Source organism: Synchiropus splendidus, chromosome 19 (genome assembly GCF_027744825.2).
Source record: "Synchiropus splendidus isolate RoL2022-P1 chromosome 19, RoL_Sspl_1.0, whole genome shotgun sequence".
NCBI lineage: Eukaryota > Metazoa > Chordata > Actinopteri > Syngnathiformes > Callionymidae > Synchiropus > Synchiropus splendidus.
Window position 1 is genome coordinate 16709413 of NC_071352.1, and position 16444 is coordinate 16725856.

The window sequence follows — 16444 nt, forward strand, 5'->3', positions numbered from 1 at the left end:
TCAAAAGATACAGCACCACCAACTCAAATGTTGTTTAAACGTCTTTAAGTCCTTGTCAGAGGGTTTGTTTCGCAGGTGAGGGGGAAGGTTTCCACACTTGCCAAGACTGCCCCCCACCACATGAGCTTTTTGGAAAAAGCCATTTAAATGGTTTTGTCTACTTCTCTCAGAAATACATCAAATAAATTTGAGAAGGTCTGTGGCTCATTTTTAACCTACTGGAAAGACTCTCTTCTACTTTTGTACCAGATTATTTTCAAATTATTATCTAGTTATCCTCATTTTAAATATGATAAACAGGTGTATTTTTGGTTGTCATTGGTTTAGTTTTGCTATGCATCTCTTTTTGTTTGTTTGTCTGTTGGTGGGTTTTGTTTTGGTGTGAACAAGTCATATTCTTTGTACATTGTTTCTTGAAATATCTGTTTTGACCGTGGTAATAGATGGCAGTCTTTTTACCCCTTCTTTTTCTATTGTTGTTCTTGTTTTCTTTTTGTTTTGTTTTTTTTATTATAGGGGAGAAAAATGTCACATATTTTCCATTTGTATACTGCTCTTGTATTATTATTATATGTTGAAGAAAATCGAATAAAAAAATCAGTGGAAAAAAAGAAGTTTGACTTCAAAGACTTTTAGCTCAAAATATCTGTATCGCACCGATACTCACCGTGAAATTTCGCACCCAACTGGATGAATTAAAAAGCAGGAACACAATGAGGCTGACGGTCATTCATGCTGATATCGGCTTTCCCTTTGTCCTCTTCCCTCCCCCCAGGCTCTGATGATGGAGCTGAAATTTTGTGCTGCTCATGTCACCAGAGATGTCAGAGCGCAGGTTGTGCGTCTCTGAAAATGAAAAAAGCGGGCTGTCACGTTGGCGCGGTGCCTCGGGGGTCAGGTGTCAGAGATCAGCGCCCGCTCGCACGCGGTGTACATCACCTTGCTGCTGTCACGTAGATGAATTCATCGTTTCATGTGTGTTTTCAAGGGAGTTTCATTGACTCTACTCTTTCACTCATGACGCCTTTTCAAACCGGATCCTTCTGTCTGATTCTCCCTGAAAGAGGCCGGCCTGCTCTTTGATGTTGCCTTTGCCAGGATTTTGGGGCAAACATTTATTCATTAAACAATTATCCTGGGCCGGAACCCACCACGGTCCCTGGTGGCTGAGAGATGCCAGCGCCGTCTGAGGTGCTGGCCAGCGTGATGGCCAGTGAAGCGCTTCCAGGAAATAAGGATTCATGGTGAAGGATGGCTTCAGAGCAGTTCATAGCTGCTGAGAAATGGGGACTGTTAGTCAGTCAAATATTTGTGGACTCCTTCAGTCCTCAGTAGAAGTCTGAGTCTGTGGCTCTTGGTCTGAGGTTGGAGATGGCTTCACGCATTCACTACTGTTAGGGGAAGATCAGTCTTCAGGCCTGTGTCTGCGGTGTGCTGAGAAGACGAAACAATAACAACATCCCAAACCTCACCCCTGGATCCTGTTCCGATGTGAGTGACCGCCACAATATCGCCGTACGTCTTCCATAATCCTCTTGTGTTTTCTGTGTTCTGTCTTGCGTTGGTGCGGACACTGCTGCGTCAGCTGCGTTCACAGCCTCTGCCCTCCGTGAGTGGATGCCAGCTGAGTGAGCGCTTTCACACACACACACACACACACACACACACACACACACACACACACACACACACACACACACACACACACACACACACACACACACACACACTCATGGCAGCCGGCGGGTTCAGCCTTCGTTTACTCCCCAGGTGCCTGTCTGAGTGTCTCAGAGTGTGAGGATGTCCTCCTCTCTCTCGTCACCTTGGTGACGTCTCTTGCCTGAAGACGGTACCTGCGCATAGGTGGGCACTTTTGCTCTTCAATCTGATTAAACCTCCCCAGTTTTCATGTCTGATTCAGATGCATGTGCTCCTGCGGTGAGTAGTTCCACAGAACTGAACTACAGACTGCTGTAAAGCCGAGCATGAATAGCCGGAAGACACACCACTTCCTCGACCCAACTGGACATCAAGTGGCGGGCCGCCGTGCTGCATGATGTGGGACACAAATGGCCCGTGTATATGTACATAAATGTTTTCATGATTACGTTTTTAATAAAAAAAAATCTATTTAAATAAATCATAAAAAACGGTGACATAAAACAGGTTTTATGTCACCGTTAGCTTGTGTTTGCACTGCTACTCATTGGTCCCCTCCTCCCCATGTGTCTTGAAACCAAATGTTATGAGCCGAAAAATGTAAAAAAAAAAAACAACACAGGCTTTTAAGTTCATGTCATTTACAGTGTCATAACTGAACATCGACGAGCGACTCTTAATGTAGCAACTTGAAACTACATTTGAAATCCAAACTAATTCTTCACTGAATAAAATTATAAAATAAACTGTTATATAATATAAACTGAAATAAATACGCATCATTTGATATATTTACGCGCTGAGGGTTTGGTGTTTAAATTGCAATTTTAATCTTCGGCGTCTTAGTTTTCGGCGTTATATGTATCCGGAAGTGACGTAGCTCCTCGCGAGTCAAAGTTCACATTAGCCTTCTCAACTTCCTTTCCTTTTAGCGGTGGCCATAGAAGCGCATCGGTAAGTGAATTATCTTACAAACACATCCCACAACATCGACTTTCCTGTGCTCTTTGGCCTCGCGTCTTCACCCCAGGTTCATTGTCAGCCTTCTAATACACAAGATGCTGCCTTGATTTGGTGTATTTATCGTAAACGAGACGTTATTCTCCTCAATTTGTGCACAGCGGTCGCCAAGCGGCGATTCCAACATGGCAGACCTGTGCGTGCGTTAGCCTAGCCTTCGGTTTGGAACCAACTGTTTTACGCCTCATTGGTTTTATAGTGTTTGCGTGTCATGGAATCTTAATATATTTGCTTCAGAGTATGTCCTGCATGTTAGTATCTGAAGTCAATACATGACACCGCTCCTCTCCCGGCCAGAGTTGACCCAGGTCTGCTAGCACCTTCGAACGGGACCGCAGTCACTGAATCAATTCCGGTGTGAAGACTGTCGTACTATATTATTCAATTTATAGTTTGTGTGTTTTGTGACAGACATGGGCAAGTTCATGAAGCCTGGGAAGGCCGTTATGGTGCTGGCTGGACGCTACGCCGGCCGCAAAGCTGTCATCGTCAAGGTAAGCTCGCAGTTGACTTCAGCTAAGATGTGACTGGATGTTTCGTGTGTCGTGTCAGTGCGTTAGCGCCACAGCGAAGTTGCGATAAATTACATTTGTTTTCTACATGGCACTAAAACCGAGACGCAGACATGTATTAGAAACATACTGTACGTTTGAGAGAGGCTTGTTTTTATTTTTGCCTGTGGTGAACCATGAAGCCAAAGTGTTTCTATAGATTTTGGATGAAGCACTGTTGTGAGTAGACGGCATGGTGTGTCTACTGTCCTGTTCTCTCAGATCAGTGGCACCAGCATCTTTCATGGACTGACTGATGGGTGTGAAAACCCTGTCAGTGGTCAGATGTTACTGAGATTGTTGTTCAAAACTCATGTAGATTAGATTCGGCCGCCTTTATTCCTCCCACAGTGGGCAAATTTGGTGTATGTATTTTTAATAGATGTTTGCATGTGTCTGAATTACGGATGAGTGATATGGACAAAAAAATTGTCGCGCTAAATGTTGTTATTTCAGCGATCACGATAATTTTAATAGATACATTACATTCTATTCCATGTGTTGGACACTATAGTCTCCCTGAAACTGTTTTATGATGAAAAGTATAAGTGGAGTTTGTCTCCAACATCATTATTTGTTGATGTTTCAATAGAATAGTGAACTAAGTGCAGAGATCAGAAACTCAATTTTCACAATTCTCTCTCCTAAAATGCTTGTATTCCATGGCCTTATTGAAGATGTCACTCATACTTTGAGGCTTTAGAATTTGTTGATGGTGCCTAACTGATGGCGCCTCCTAGCCTTAACGCTGCCTGTGAGAGTGTCCGCGATCAGTGAAGCCTAATGGGGACGCGGAAGAGGATGCTGCCGCCAATACCGAAGCGGAGCTCCGTCAAATATCCAACTATTTTCACCAGCGCAGCGAGAGACCTGCATGTGATGATGTGAACAGCCAGACAAACAGACAGACGAGCGCGTCAGAGAACCTATGAGGACCACTCCATCTCATCAAATAAACACGGATCCTGAGACTCAGAATCGACCAGTGTCATCACTGCCATGGTGAAGCAAAGTCCACCACACTCTCCATAACTGTCACACGCCGGTGTCAGCTGTCAAAGGCTGCAGAGCTGGAGAGCGCAATGTGCCGTCGCGGTCTTGTCATGTTCCCGTGTTTTAAGTCCAATGCAGGAGTGAGCCGTGTGTTTATCAAATTCATCGTGAAATGCAGAATTGTCATCGTGGCGGTATCGTGTGTAAGTTGCCGCAGCTCATTGTGTGGTAGTGTTCTTATTTATCGACTGACTTTTGTAATTGCGGTTCATCTCAGAGCTTTTTGTTTCATGGGCAGCATGTTGTGTATCAGGGCTGAACGATGTCTTTATTATCGTGCTTGTATTGCGATATGAACGTCCCAGGTGTTAACGTTGCAAAGTCAACTGCATGTACATGCTGCTCATGATGCCTCGTAAGTGATGACATCCTTCAGCGGGCAGCTGCGACCACAGGCATTGTTTTATTTCTTATTCAGTTTTGTTATTGCACATTAACTTGGTTTAGTATTTGTAGTACATCAGCTGTTGTAAAACTTTGTTTTCACTGAACACATAGTAGTATTGTAACTGTAGAGCAGTGGTGGCCAACCCGTGGCTCCCGAGCCACATGCGGCTCTTTTCCCAGTTTCATGCGGCTCTTCACCAAACTTTGTCATTCCCTAAACTAAACGTATGGCATGTGTTTCACCTGTTATTCATTGTCCTCACATATTTGTAGAATGTGGCTCTTTTCAGCAACAAAGTAAAACTATGTGGCTCTTAGCCTGTGACTGGTTGGCCACCCCTGCTGTAGAGATACATGAAGCAAATGTGGAGATAAGACATTTAGTCCAGATCATCAGACAGTATGGACTGCCACTTTAGTTCTGCACGTCTACGCTTCAGTGTCTCTTAACTGACTAAACTGACTCGTAGTTCTGGTCTTTAAGTTGGAGTCTGCTGCTTCCCAACATGTGATGGACTTGTCTCTCTTATCTCTTGTTCAGCCATGTTTCACATGTTGTCAGCTGGCAGTGTTGCCATCACCACCAGTCCAGTCTGTGCTGTCGTCGTATCATTCGCCAAATTCTGCATCTTCTGAAGTTGTTAAATCACGCAGCGTCAGAACTGGAGTTTGATTCCTCTTGAGCGCCTCCGTTCACCTGCCTCTCCTGCTTGCAGAACATTGACGATGGAACCAGCGACCGTCCCTACAGCCACGCTCTGGTGGCTGGCATCGACCGCTACCCCCGCAAGGTGACCACTACCATGGGCAAGAAGAAGATTGCCAAGAGGTCGAAGATCAAGGCTTTTGTTAAAGTGTACAACTACAACCACCTCATGCCCACCAGGTCAGTGTTGTATTGCTGACATGTGCCTTTCTGAAGCAGCAAACATGCACCAAGAATCTCACTGTTGTGTATTGATGGAACACGACTGGGTGGTGGTTCCATAAGCATGAAACTCACTGTAACATCAGTGAAGACATGACTTGGCTTTCAGGAGAGAATTCAAGTGCAGCAAGGCGCTCAGTCCATCAGCTTGAGTACAATGTTACTGTTGATCTTCTTCTGGGTTTCGTCTTTGTCACAGGTTATAAGCCAGGAGAACAAACTCTTGTGCTGTTGAGCCTGGCTGGCAACATCTCACCTTCCTCAGCTGCTCCTTAACACTGACCCTTCATCAGAGTTTACAGAGCAGATTTATTTGGTTTTAAGCCAACTATTAAACCACAAGGTGAACTGAGATGCTCGATGAGTGTAGATGACGGTTTGAAGCTGCGAGCTCCGTGGTGCAGGACCTCTTTGGGTTGTGGGTCATTCTGGCGTGAAGGTCTTTGAAGTTGGTGTGAGTTTGATCGCTGTCAATCTGTGATATAAATTCACTGTGACCTGAAGGACCCGCATGATCGCCTGACAGTAGCTCTTCTGTCCCCATCTAATATCTCATGACACACGTAAAAGTTGCTCAAGTCATTCGTCTCTTACTGTCATGTGACTGTGTGGCGGGTTGTTTGTCATCATGCAGTGTTCTCCTGAGAGGTGAAAGCATTTTGATAGTCGTCGCCGCGGATCCCCCGGTGTTTGAGTGTGGCTTTGCTCTCCTCGCAGATACTCTGTGGACATTCCTCTGGAGAAAGCTGTCGTCAACAAGGATGTCTTCAGAGACCCCGCCCTCAAGCGCAAAGCCAGGCGAGAGGCCAAGGTCAAGTTTGAGGAGAGGTCAGTGGAGCGTCCAGTCCGGCTGGGCGAGGCTCTGTGGTTCTCACGCTGATTCACTCTTCTGTGTCTGCAGGTACAAGACAGGCAAGAACAAGTGGTTCTTCCAGAAGCTGCGATTCTAAGTTCACCTGGTTTCTCAATAAATGTCTCAAAAACTCCACTTGGCTTGAGTCTTGATTGACATGTCGGTCTGCAACTTGATTTACAGTCGTCCAATGTGTTGTACTGGAGCATGGAAGGGTTGAGGTGGACCTTGTTGAAGCTCAGTTAAAACATGGGACCAAAGAACTGAGATCAAGCTGTGTGATGGACGTGGCTCTAAAAAGCTCCGGTGTCTGCGGCTCCGCAGTGGCTGCGCCACCCACTGGTCCAAACTGAGATAGTCGCTGAAAGTACACAATAGTGGGGACTTTCCACCTCGTGTCAGAGAGAAACTAAGCATCGCTACTCGTGGTTTCAATATGACTTCACTCTCACGAGCGGTGACAGAGGTTGACCTGCGGGGGCGGGCGCTCTGTCTGAGCTGTCGGTACATTAACGACTGACTCCGGCTGCTGTCTAAACCAGCTGAGAGTCCCGCGTTTCCGCTCACCTGTTGGTGAAGCATGAAACGTTGACGCGTCATCTCCGTGAGAGCAGCGGATTAAAATGTCATACTGTCCTTGAAGGCAGCGTGCGCCGATGGCGCCCTCTGGCGGATTGGTTTCTGTTTGTGATGAACAGAAAGTGAAAGAGAAGTTCGCCCCGGAGGAAACAGCAGGACGAACTCGCCTGGTGGGAAGGAAACCAGTCGCCCGGTTCCTCGGCTGCTTCTCTGGTCCTGCGCGAGTCGACATGTCTTCTGACGAGGTGAGTCCGTTCAGGCGTCTCAGCATGGAGCCACAATAACTGTGACTTTCTCCTCCACTGCTTCTCTGAAGGACTTCTCCCTGGTGACCGACGACGGTGTGGAGCAGGAGACGGAGGAAGGACTGAGAAAGCTCATCCAAAGTTACAAGGTAAAGTTCGTTTCGAGCGTGCCGCGATTTGACTTGGTCTCGGAGCTGCGTCTCGGAGAATGTTACTTGTGTTACCCTTGTGTTGATGTCGTATGACGCCACTAGGTGTCGCCCACTCGTGATCGGTCGGAATGTGACACGATGGCGTCACATCTCGGAATGAGTCGGAGTCAGGTTTGGTGAGGGCGTGCGCTACTCTGAGCAGAGGGTGCGGCGGCAGTGGCAAAATACATATGGACGGAAGTCACTTAAAAACCAAAGGAGCTGACTGGACTCATCTGTATCACAATTTCAGGCTTCTCTGCAAACACCACTGAAAAGGAAGTGATTTGATTTTAAAACGTTTTTATTAGCAAACGTTGTTTAAAAACGCTTTTATTATTGTTGCTTATTTTTATTTTAGTTTATAGTACTATTATTATTGTTATTCATGATTATTGTTACTGGTATTATTATTATTGTTGTTTTTGTTTATTATTAGTCATTTTATTTTATTATTAATGTTATGATTGTTACTATTATAATTGTTATTTATTATTATTATTGGTGCTGGTTGTTATGAGTATTATGCTAATATAATTATTATTTATTAAGTTTTATTATTATTGTCACTGGTATTATGATTACGATAATATTATTATTGGGTTTAATTAATTATTAGTATTATGATTACAATTATTAACGGATATTATTTATTTGTATGATATGATCATGATTATTAATGTTACTCGTATTATTATTGCTATTGTTATGAATAGAATTCTTTTGTTCATTGAAGCACTTCTCCTTGTTGGTGGGCTCCTCACTGACCTCGGCAGATTCTGATCGTTTACATTGCCGTCAGTCAGCAGCGGCGCCCCCCTGTGGTGCAGGTGTGGTCGCTCGCTCTTCAGCTGGTGGTCTTGACTCACCGGGTGTAGTCGACCCACCTTGAGTCTGATCTCATGGCGGGTGGTGTGTGTGTGTTCAGGAGCGGCACACGCAGCTGCTGGCAGAGCAGAAGCAGCTGGCAGCAGATCGAGACCAGCAGCGCAAACTGAGCCAGGATTTCAACCAGCGCTCGGAGAAACTGACCCAGCGTCTGAAGACAGACAAGGAAGACTTCCAGCGACAGCTGTCACATGAAAAGGCGAGCCCTTGTCTTCACTCAACAGCGTCTTCAGTGGAGACATCGCTGTCTGACATGTACCGTTTCAAACGTTCTGGCAGGTCCAGCTGAGCCAGCTGCAGGAGGAGCAGGCGGCCCTGACCCTGGCCATCCAGGAGGCCACGGCGGCGCTGGCCGAGGAGGAGTGCGCCAGCAGCCTCCTGAAGCAGCAGGCCAGCGTACGCAGCCACGCCGCCCAGGTCCCGGAGCCATGACCCCGCTGAAGCCTGTGCTTGTGCCGGCAGGTGTTCCAGGCCGCGCCACAGAGGGAGGTGGTATTCCACGGGCGCACGAGCGACGTGACCCCCGGCAAGGTCTTCAGCATGAAGGCCAAGATCCTCTACCCCATGGAAGGAGGGACGGCACTGGTCACGTTCGAGGAGGCGGCAGGTGAGGGACGGGCAGGTGGAGGGTCAGGTTGGGGCGACACTGACGGGTGATGGTCCTCCAGCTGCGTCCAAGGTGGTGGAGATGAGGCGCCACACGGTGAGCCTGGGGGAGGACTGTCGCATGACGGTGGAGGCCGGGCCCCTGCATCTGCTGCTGCCCCGGCGCGTCCAGGTGCGGCTGCAGCGACGCCGCTCGCCTGGGCATCGCCTTCGCTGAACACGTCTGTCTCCGACACACAGATCCACACTGAAGTGAGTCGGAAGAAGATCCTGATCTCTGACCTTCCCGACATGGACCCCGAGATCCTGCTCGACAAGCTGCAGATCCACTTTGCCAAGAAACGGCACGGCGGCGGCGAAGTGGAGGAGTGCGAGCTGCTGGGCGACTCCGGGACGGTTGTGGTGACGTTTGTGGACGACAACGGTGAGTGGGCCGCGACGCAGAGCTGCTCCAGGCACGTGGCATCGCCCCGCGTGCTGCTAGCTAGGCTAGATGCTTTGGCAACACAATCCCCAGCAAATGCTAATCTGTGGCGCAAACAGTGTTTCTTCATACTTACGAGGCACGTGCAGCTTCTAGCTGTCACACTTGAACAGTCACTTTAAAGTTTACTAAATATCATAAGTAAAACCAGACCGAGCCCAGCTGAGGATGTTTGCGCCTCCAGTCTCAGCCGGTCTGACGGAGACGGAGTTCCACGACATCCAGCTGCAGCAGAAGAGGACGCACCGAGTCCGAGTCACGCCCTTCCTGCACGGACGACCCTCCGACCTCCAGGTGAGTCGCGCCTCCCGCTGCCGTCGACCCAGCTTCCCGTCCGACTCTCGTCGGTCTTGCAGAACAAGCTGATGCCGTGTCCTCGCACCGTCCTGCTGACCGGGATCCCGGACGTGATGGATCAGGAGACCCTCCAGGACTTGCTGGAGATCCACTTCCAGAAGAGCGGGAACGGCGGCGGGGAGATCGAAGCCATCCTCTACAATCCCCTCGGTCACCAAGCGATGGCGCAGTTCGAGAGCGTCAAAGAGGAGTGAGGACGAAGGGGCGGGATCTGAGCCCACGTCACGTCGCTGCTAGCTAAAGGTTTGTCCACGAATAAAGCGCCAAACTGGAACACAGTCAGACCACTTTATTGTAAAAACAAAAGAACGTAACAGAAGGTCACGGGGGTCGAGGGTCAACGTCTGTAGGCACTTCAGAGGGACGATAGACACATTCACACACGCTTCGGAAGACATCCAATAATTTAAAATCTCAAACTGGTGCCCAGAATCTCAGCCGTGACAGGTGACAGCGCCCCCGTGAGGACAGGTACAGTTTAAACAGCTAAAAGTCGGCTCCCGGAGACAGGAAGGTCCGACGTCTAAAATAGTTCAAGTTTGACATGAAAACCAGCCACTTGTGCTATGGAAGAAACTAATCCCCTAAAATATGACTCTGCATAAAATACCGTTAAAATCCAGTCGCTACATTCCACCGCGGAGACGCATCCGTCCACCAGGGGGCAGGAGAGTGAGTGTGCGTGAAGGGCATCTGTGCTACAAGGTTCAGATCACCAGGGGCGCCCAGTCGCTCGGGGTCCGGCCGTACTGTGGAGCAGCCAGAGCCGTTGTCAGAGGAGCCGCCGGGGCCTAAGGTAAGGTCAGAGGTCGCCGTGTCTCACCTGAATGTCCGTTAGCTCTTTGTGGAACCGTTTGGCCAGGTCCGGACCGTTCTGCATGGTCGGGATCTGATAGGTCTGCGAGACAAGAGGGCGCTGTCAGAGGAGAGGAGGAGGGGGAAGAGGAGCCAGCCGTGGCCGCCGCCGCTCACCTGGCCCATGTACTGGAGGCTGCCCACCGGACACACCACGCAGGCAGTGCCGGCCCCGAACACCTCAATCACCCGGCCCTCGTCCAGAGCCTGCAGCAGCTCCTGCATGCCCATCGTTCGCTCAGTCACCTTGAACTCGGCCTGGAGACACACACACAGGCTTTTGTGACGACATCATGGCAGGTCATGTGACCTCCGTCGAGGGGATTCATGGATTTAAAAAAAAATAAATAAAAGTTTTCTTCACAGAAACCAACACAATCACAATAGGGAGTTAAACACAGACCAGTTCAATGAGATTATTCTTAGCTCTGTACCATTTTTGGTGCATTTTGTAACTTAACGTTTAAATTTAATAATGATGTGAAACTTGCTTTTCATGTCTTGTCTGGAAAGACATGGCATTTTCACCAAAACTATCAAAAAATGACTACAAACTCCAGCATAACTCTGAAAATATTAAGCAAAAATAATGAATACAAAAAAAACATCCTGCTCTGACTTTGAACAGGTGAATGGTCTTGAATATTTACTGGATTTAAATTGAAAAAAAAAAAAAATCTGGTTCATATGCAGTTGAAATATTTAAAAAAAATAAAATGACAGAAAGTCAGTACTATAAAACAGTATTGCAAAGGAAAAAATATTTAGAAAATTTTGTGGAATAATATTTTTCTACTTACAAGAAACAAGTAAAGTATTTGAAAAATACAAATTTAAGAAATGACTCACAACATACAGACAAGGTACATATCTGTAACTAAAATAATGTTGAGGAATAAGAGACTAAACTAGGACAATAAAACAGCCCAAGAAATTCAGTTTTACATATTAATGTCCAACTAAAAATATTTCTAAAAAAAAAATTAGAAACAAATACAGAAGCCACTACTGAAAGGACATGAGGAAGAAGGAAGACTAGTAAACCATGAGTAGAAACAGGGTCCATGAGCGGCAGAGGCCTCACCCAGTCCCTGGCCAGGTCCAGCAGCGACTGGCGGGTCACTCCAGGCAGAATGATGCCGTCCAGAGGAGGCGTCAGCAGCTCTCGCTCTGCACACACACCGATACACACAGGAGCGCGTCAGGACACGGCCCACGCCGGCGTCAGGTCACGTGAGCCTCACCTCCCCGCTCGTTGGTCCAGTAGATGAAGAGGTTCATGGTTCCCACCTCGGTGATCTCCTCCTGCTCGCCGTACAACCAGAGGACCTGCTGGCAGCCGCGTTTGGCCGCCTGGTTCTGCACTGCGATGGTGGGCCCGTAGTTCCTGAGGAGCAGAGCCACGGCGGCAGCGTCACTCACAGACCCACGGCTCAGTGCCAGACTCACCCTCCCATCTTGTAGGCGCCCACGCCACCCTTCCACGCCCGCACGAAGGAGGGGTCGGCCAGCAGAGAGACGGGGTTGAAGGAGCCCGTGGCAAAGTACGGCCCCACCGGGCCCACGATGACAAAGATCATGGCTTGTCCGGCGCGACTGACTCCCAGCGAGGGCTGAAGAGAGGGGCGGAGGGTCAGCGATGCGCCTCCCAGAGCAGAACCCTGAGGCGCTCACCTCAGTACCGATGAAGGTGGGTCGGATGTAGAGGCTGGCCTGCTGGGAGTAAGGCACCCACTCCTGGTCCACCTCCACCAGCTTCCTGATGCACTCTAGCAGCTCTGCCTTGTCGAACAGCTGCAACGGCAGGAGCACAGACTCACACAGGCTCAGCCGCCGCCTTCCCCCAGTCACGTGACCCGCCACAGTTACTTTGGCAAAGTAATCCGACTACTGATTACTCCCTCTAAGAGTAACTTGATGACTTGAATTGAAACATTTGGCAGCCGACGACAGCTGTCATCGCCTCAACAATATCTTGTGAGTTCCAGCGGTTCCCACGTCTGGGGGTCAGTTTTTGGCACCATCCCAGTGATGTGAATGTACAGTCAATGTTTTGCTTTGACAGTCGAACCCATTGGAGCGAAAGATCACACAAAAAGTGACAAGTATGAAAACAAAACAAAGTGATACATTGTCATTTACATAATGGAATGTAGGGATTGTCCCATTATTTTACCCCTACAAGACAGACGTTTATCAAGTCTCAGGGTGTCGTGTCTCCTGTTGGCCACCTGGGGGCAGTAGTTGCACTGAAGTGGCTGCGGTTACTCGCCGCTACGCTCCGTCGCGCCGGAGGATCGTTTTATTTCTGACTTTCGAGAGAAAATGCAACATCGGTACATCACATCAGGACCGTATCTTCCTGCATCGAAGGAAAAAAATTCTAAAAATCTATCATAAGTGTCATTTAACTAACCGGTACACCGTTTTGAGTCCGCACTTTCGACACATTTGCGAGGCGACTTCTTTCGCTCTCTGTAACAGGTGATTTCCGCGCGTTGCTGGACGTTGCAGGGTTGATAGCGTCATCTACAGCAGACACTGATTCAAAGTAGTGGCTGCGTTTCCAGCTAGAAACGCGCGTCTCACGCCTCCGTTATTTCCCGCCGTGCAGCGGGAGCTGCCCGCGTGTTGGAAGCGTGAGTGGCGTGTCCCGCTCATGACGTCACGTCATGTTTCGCGTCCCGACAATGGCAGCAATAGTAAGGCACGGTGACTCAGGTCAGTGACTGTAATTGGATTACTGTGTTTGAAACAGTAACAACGCGTTAGATGACACTAGAGTAACGCGTTACTGGCATCACTCACCGGGAGGCAGCTGCGGTCGGCGCTGCGGTGCATCCGCTCCATGTTCAGCATGGGCCGGAAGAGCCGGATGTGGTTGTCGGCGCCTCGGAAGGCCTTCATGCCTTCGAAGAGCTGCGGGAGCAGAGAGAAGCGGGTCGGACCCGGGACACGCGCGTCTGGACCGCGAGTCTCACCTCGATGGAGTAGTGCAGCGCCGAGCTGGCCGGGTGCAGCGACAGGTTCTGGAAGGGCTTGATCTGCGGCGCCTCCCAGCCGCCGGCCTCCGACCAGCTGATGGTCAGCATGTGGTCCGAGAAGTGCTTCCCGAACACCAGCGAGGAGGGGTCGGGCCGGGGCTTGGGCGCCGCGCTGGGCTCCACTCTCAGGTCGGAGGCCTGCGGCGGACACGGTGGGGGTCAGAGGGGAGAGACGGAAGCGGAGCAGAGGAGGCGCCGTGGATTGGTCATGCGAGGAAGCGGTTAGTCAGCCGGCCGGGGCCGGTGATTCAGAGGAGCAATTACAAGAGTCAAGCAGCAGGAGCAAGTGTGAGGACTCGGAACTTATCCAGGCTCGGACCGAGGAACAAAAGCCCCCCGCCTCCTGGCTGCGGACCTCTGCGACAGAACACCAGGCAGCTTCAGTCAGGAGCCACGGTACCTGCCCGCCCCACGTGACCTCTCACCTTGAAGGAGCTGGCGAGCCGCTGCGACCAGACGGAGCAGGTCAGCGTCTGGGCGAGGCGTCGGTGGACAAGCTGCGGGAGACAGGCGTTTAGCGACTCGGTTGACACGCTTTCCATTCGCACTCCGCTGCAGTGCTGAAGAGGAAATATTCATGACGGAAAACATTCAGACGAAGCGTCGCCTTGCTTCACCCGGCGGCTGCTCAACAATGTGTTTGGGGCGGCGGTGACTCACGCGTCTGACAAATTAACGGCATCCAACTTCCTCCGGTGTCATCGGACGAATAAGCCCCGCCCCTGACCGTAATTCCACTCTCGATTCCAAGTCAAACCAAGCGTTTCACACAGAACGGGAAGATCTGAACTAACCAACAACGAGAACGACTGGCAGAATTTTTTTTTTAAACTCAAATTTCTGGGGTGAAATGAAGGCATTCCACAGACGCTGAAGAATAATCGGAAAGGGACTCGAGTTTGATTGGCCAAGCGGCACAGAGCGTCGCGCTGATTGGTCAAGCCGACCGTCAATCAGCGCATCACCACATGGATAAACACGCACAGTGCGGTTCAGTGTCGTGTTTTCCTGCAGAACAACACCGACATCTCGACGTCAATGACAAATGAAAGCTGTCGAGTCGTTTGTCTTGTTCATTCGACCGTGACGTCACCAACCCTAACACTTAAAAGACGGCATAAACATTCACATCAGCGGGCGTTTAGGTTCGGGTCCAACTCGGGCTCAGACTCCGGCGGTGTGTGTCGGGTGACTCACTCGGAATAGAACCAGGTCAAGGTGACGGACAAGTTCGCGATCAGAACGGACGTCTCACATGTTTCTTTTAAAGCCTCATCTCATTCATGACGGCAGATTGAAGTCCTAAAAAGAGCGCGATCAAGCAAAGGCAAGATCACGTGACAACAGCCATCGGCTCTCCTCACGGACGTCCATCACCTGGTCCCTCCTTGACTTGGATGAACATTGCGAAGCCACAAAGCAGTGCCAGTCCAAACCCTACCCACAAATGCTGTGCTTACAGCGGCCAGTGACGGGCCAGTAACGGGGGCGAGCTGACGCAAGTTTGGGCAGAGTTGGCTCGGATCACGCCAACCGCGACAGACGGTTACGTCACGACACAGAACATGGAAAAGCAATACACAGGCGAACGCGTGAGGTTACCGCAAACTAATCATTGGAAATGGCCAGTTCGCACTGACTTTGAGATGCCGAGTGTCTTAGTTCGGCGTCATTCAGAAGTTGCTGCCGAGCGAATCGTTGTGGTTCGCCACCCTTTACATGAGTGACATGCCAGAGACCGGGCGTGAAGCCGGTTAAAAAGCACCCCGATACCAAGACGGATCCACAATCATTCGAACCGGGCACCAGAACTCGCGAATTTCTTTCACATTTCTTCGAAAGTGGCAATATTTTTTTTAAATCCAGCGCTTTCCTCAATAGGATTCGGTTTCAGCGTCCGCGCGCTCCCGTTCACGACTGGCCCTGAACGCAGCAGCGTTTAAACACGAGCCATCTCCGAGTGCGGGCATCAGTTGACACACTTCCGACCCCGTCAATGAATAACACGCACGCCGCAGATAAGAGGAGACATCAGCTCCGTCCAGGGACTCACCGAGCGGAGCGCTGCCATCTCTGCTGATGATTAACCAGGTCTGCTCGGGTGGAAACAAGCGGCCGCACTTCAGTTCCGCTTGGACACTCGCCAACACGCCGCCGTTCAGTGGAACAATCACACGGAACACAACAGGAAGTGATCAAATGAACCGGTTAAAATCTTGTTAAAAGCACCGCGGCGTGTTGGGGTAACAGCGAGTCTCACGGGGGATCAGTCAAAGTGTCGTAGGTTAAATTGAACACACGTGTTGGTATTTTAACACATTAATGCGGGTTAGGGGCGTGACGCGTGCGGGCCGTCTGATTGGCTGCTGACGCCACTCGGGGAAGTCAATGAGGTCAGAGCGGAGGGCGTTGATTGGTGGAGAGGAGGGGCGGGACAGCATTGTAATTGACGGCTCCTTATTTACGCTCAAGCTTGTGACGGGAGTGACGTCACCAGGTGGAAACGCGGGTAATGTTGTTTTCTTTACATCCATATTTAGCGCCTACATTTACATTTTTTAAAACCAACATACAAATAGTTACAGATAGTAAATAGAGATAGTTTATTTTAGGGTGTCGTTCTACTTGTTTTTTAATTTCTACGATACACATTTAACGAAAATTTAAATGAAACGCAGAAATATAAAAAAAAAAAAAAAAGCATTACATTTAATTGGAACAAACAAAATAACACATTTTAAAAC

General features: G+C 49.4%; 3 protein-coding genes across 10 annotated transcripts; 2 read left to right on the plus strand and 1 right to left on the minus strand.

The window, feature by feature from the left end:
* Positions 1-2554: 2554 nt before the first annotated feature.
* rpl27 (ribosomal protein L27) lies at positions 2555-6586 on the plus strand. The gene is made up of 5 exons (XM_053851178.1): positions 2555-2613; positions 3091-3173; positions 5387-5556; positions 6316-6426; positions 6500-6586. Exons 2-5 carry the CDS (start codon positions 3093-3095, stop codon positions 6546-6548), a joined length of 411 nt encoding a protein of 136 aa, XP_053707153.1. The 5' UTR covers positions 2555-2613; positions 3091-3092; the 3' UTR covers positions 6549-6586.
* A 471-nt stretch (positions 6587-7057) lies between these two features.
* On the plus strand, positions 7058-12250 carry ifi35 (interferon-induced protein 35). Its single transcript, XM_053851089.1, has 9 exons — positions 7058-7275; positions 7347-7424; positions 8395-8553; positions 8634-8750; positions 8817-8961; positions 9023-9132; positions 9201-9384; positions 9629-9738; positions 9801-12250. Exons 1-9 carry the CDS (start codon positions 7108-7110, stop codon positions 9993-9995), a joined length of 1266 nt encoding a protein of 421 aa, XP_053707064.1. The 5' UTR covers positions 7058-7107; the 3' UTR covers positions 9996-12250.
* On the minus strand, positions 10076-15903 carry bcat2 (branched chain amino-acid transaminase 2, mitochondrial). Of its 8 annotated transcripts, XM_053851081.1 has the most exons (12): positions 14361-15709; positions 14126-14260; positions 14020-14057; positions 13638-13838; positions 13465-13575; positions 12331-12450; positions 12106-12269; positions 11901-12043; positions 11741-11826; positions 10774-10914; positions 10625-10699; positions 10076-10550 (listed from the first exon to the last, which is right to left on the minus strand). In XM_053851081.1, exons 1-12 carry the CDS (start codon positions 14380-14382, stop codon positions 10509-10511), a joined length of 1278 nt encoding a protein of 425 aa, XP_053707056.1. In that variant the 5' UTR covers positions 14383-15709; the 3' UTR covers positions 10076-10508. The 8 variants fall into 8 exon arrangements, with proteins under 8 accessions (XP_053707056.1, XP_053707060.1, XP_053707063.1 ...); XM_053851085.1 differs by lacking the exons at positions 14020-14057; positions 14361-15709 and adding an exon at positions 15754-15903 and having other exon boundaries at positions 14126-14197; XM_053851088.1 differs by lacking the exon at positions 14020-14057 and having other exon boundaries at positions 14126-14197; positions 14956-15709.
* Between the last annotated feature and the right edge of the window lie 541 nt (positions 15904-16444).

Coding starts and splice junctions, on each gene's coding strand:
- rpl27 (XM_053851178.1), top strand. CDS start 3,093: ATGGGCAAGTTCATGAAGCCTGGGAAGGCCGTTATGGTGCTGGCTGGA. Junction 3,174..5,386: donor GCAAAGCTGTCATCGTCAAG/GTAAGCTCGCAG, acceptor TCCTGCTTGCAG/AACATTGACGATGGAACCAG. Junction 6,427..6,499: donor AAGGTCAAGTTTGAGGAGAG/GTCAGTGGAGCG, acceptor CTGTGTCTGCAG/GTACAAGACAGGCAAGAACA.
- ifi35 (XM_053851089.1), top strand. CDS start 7,108: ATGGCGCCCTCTGGCGGATTGGTTTCTGTTTGTGATGAACAGAAAGTG. Junction 9,133..9,200: donor TGCTGCCCCGGCGCGTCCAG/GTGCGGCTGCAG, acceptor TCCGACACACAG/ATCCACACTGAAGTGAGTCG. Junction 9,739..9,800: donor GACGACCCTCCGACCTCCAG/GTGAGTCGCGCC, acceptor TCGGTCTTGCAG/AACAAGCTGATGCCGTGTCC.
- bcat2 (XM_053851080.1), bottom strand. CDS start 14,291: ATGTTTTCCGTCATGAATATTTCCTCTTCAGCACTGCAGCGGAGTGCG. Junction 10,915..11,740: donor TGGACCTGGCCAGGGACTGG/GTGAGGCCTCTG, acceptor GTGTGTCTCCAG/GCCGAGTTCAAGGTGACTGA. Junction 10,551..10,624: donor AAGAGCTAACGGACATTCAG/GTGAGACACGGC, acceptor GCTGCTCCACAG/TACGGCCGGACCCCGAGCGA.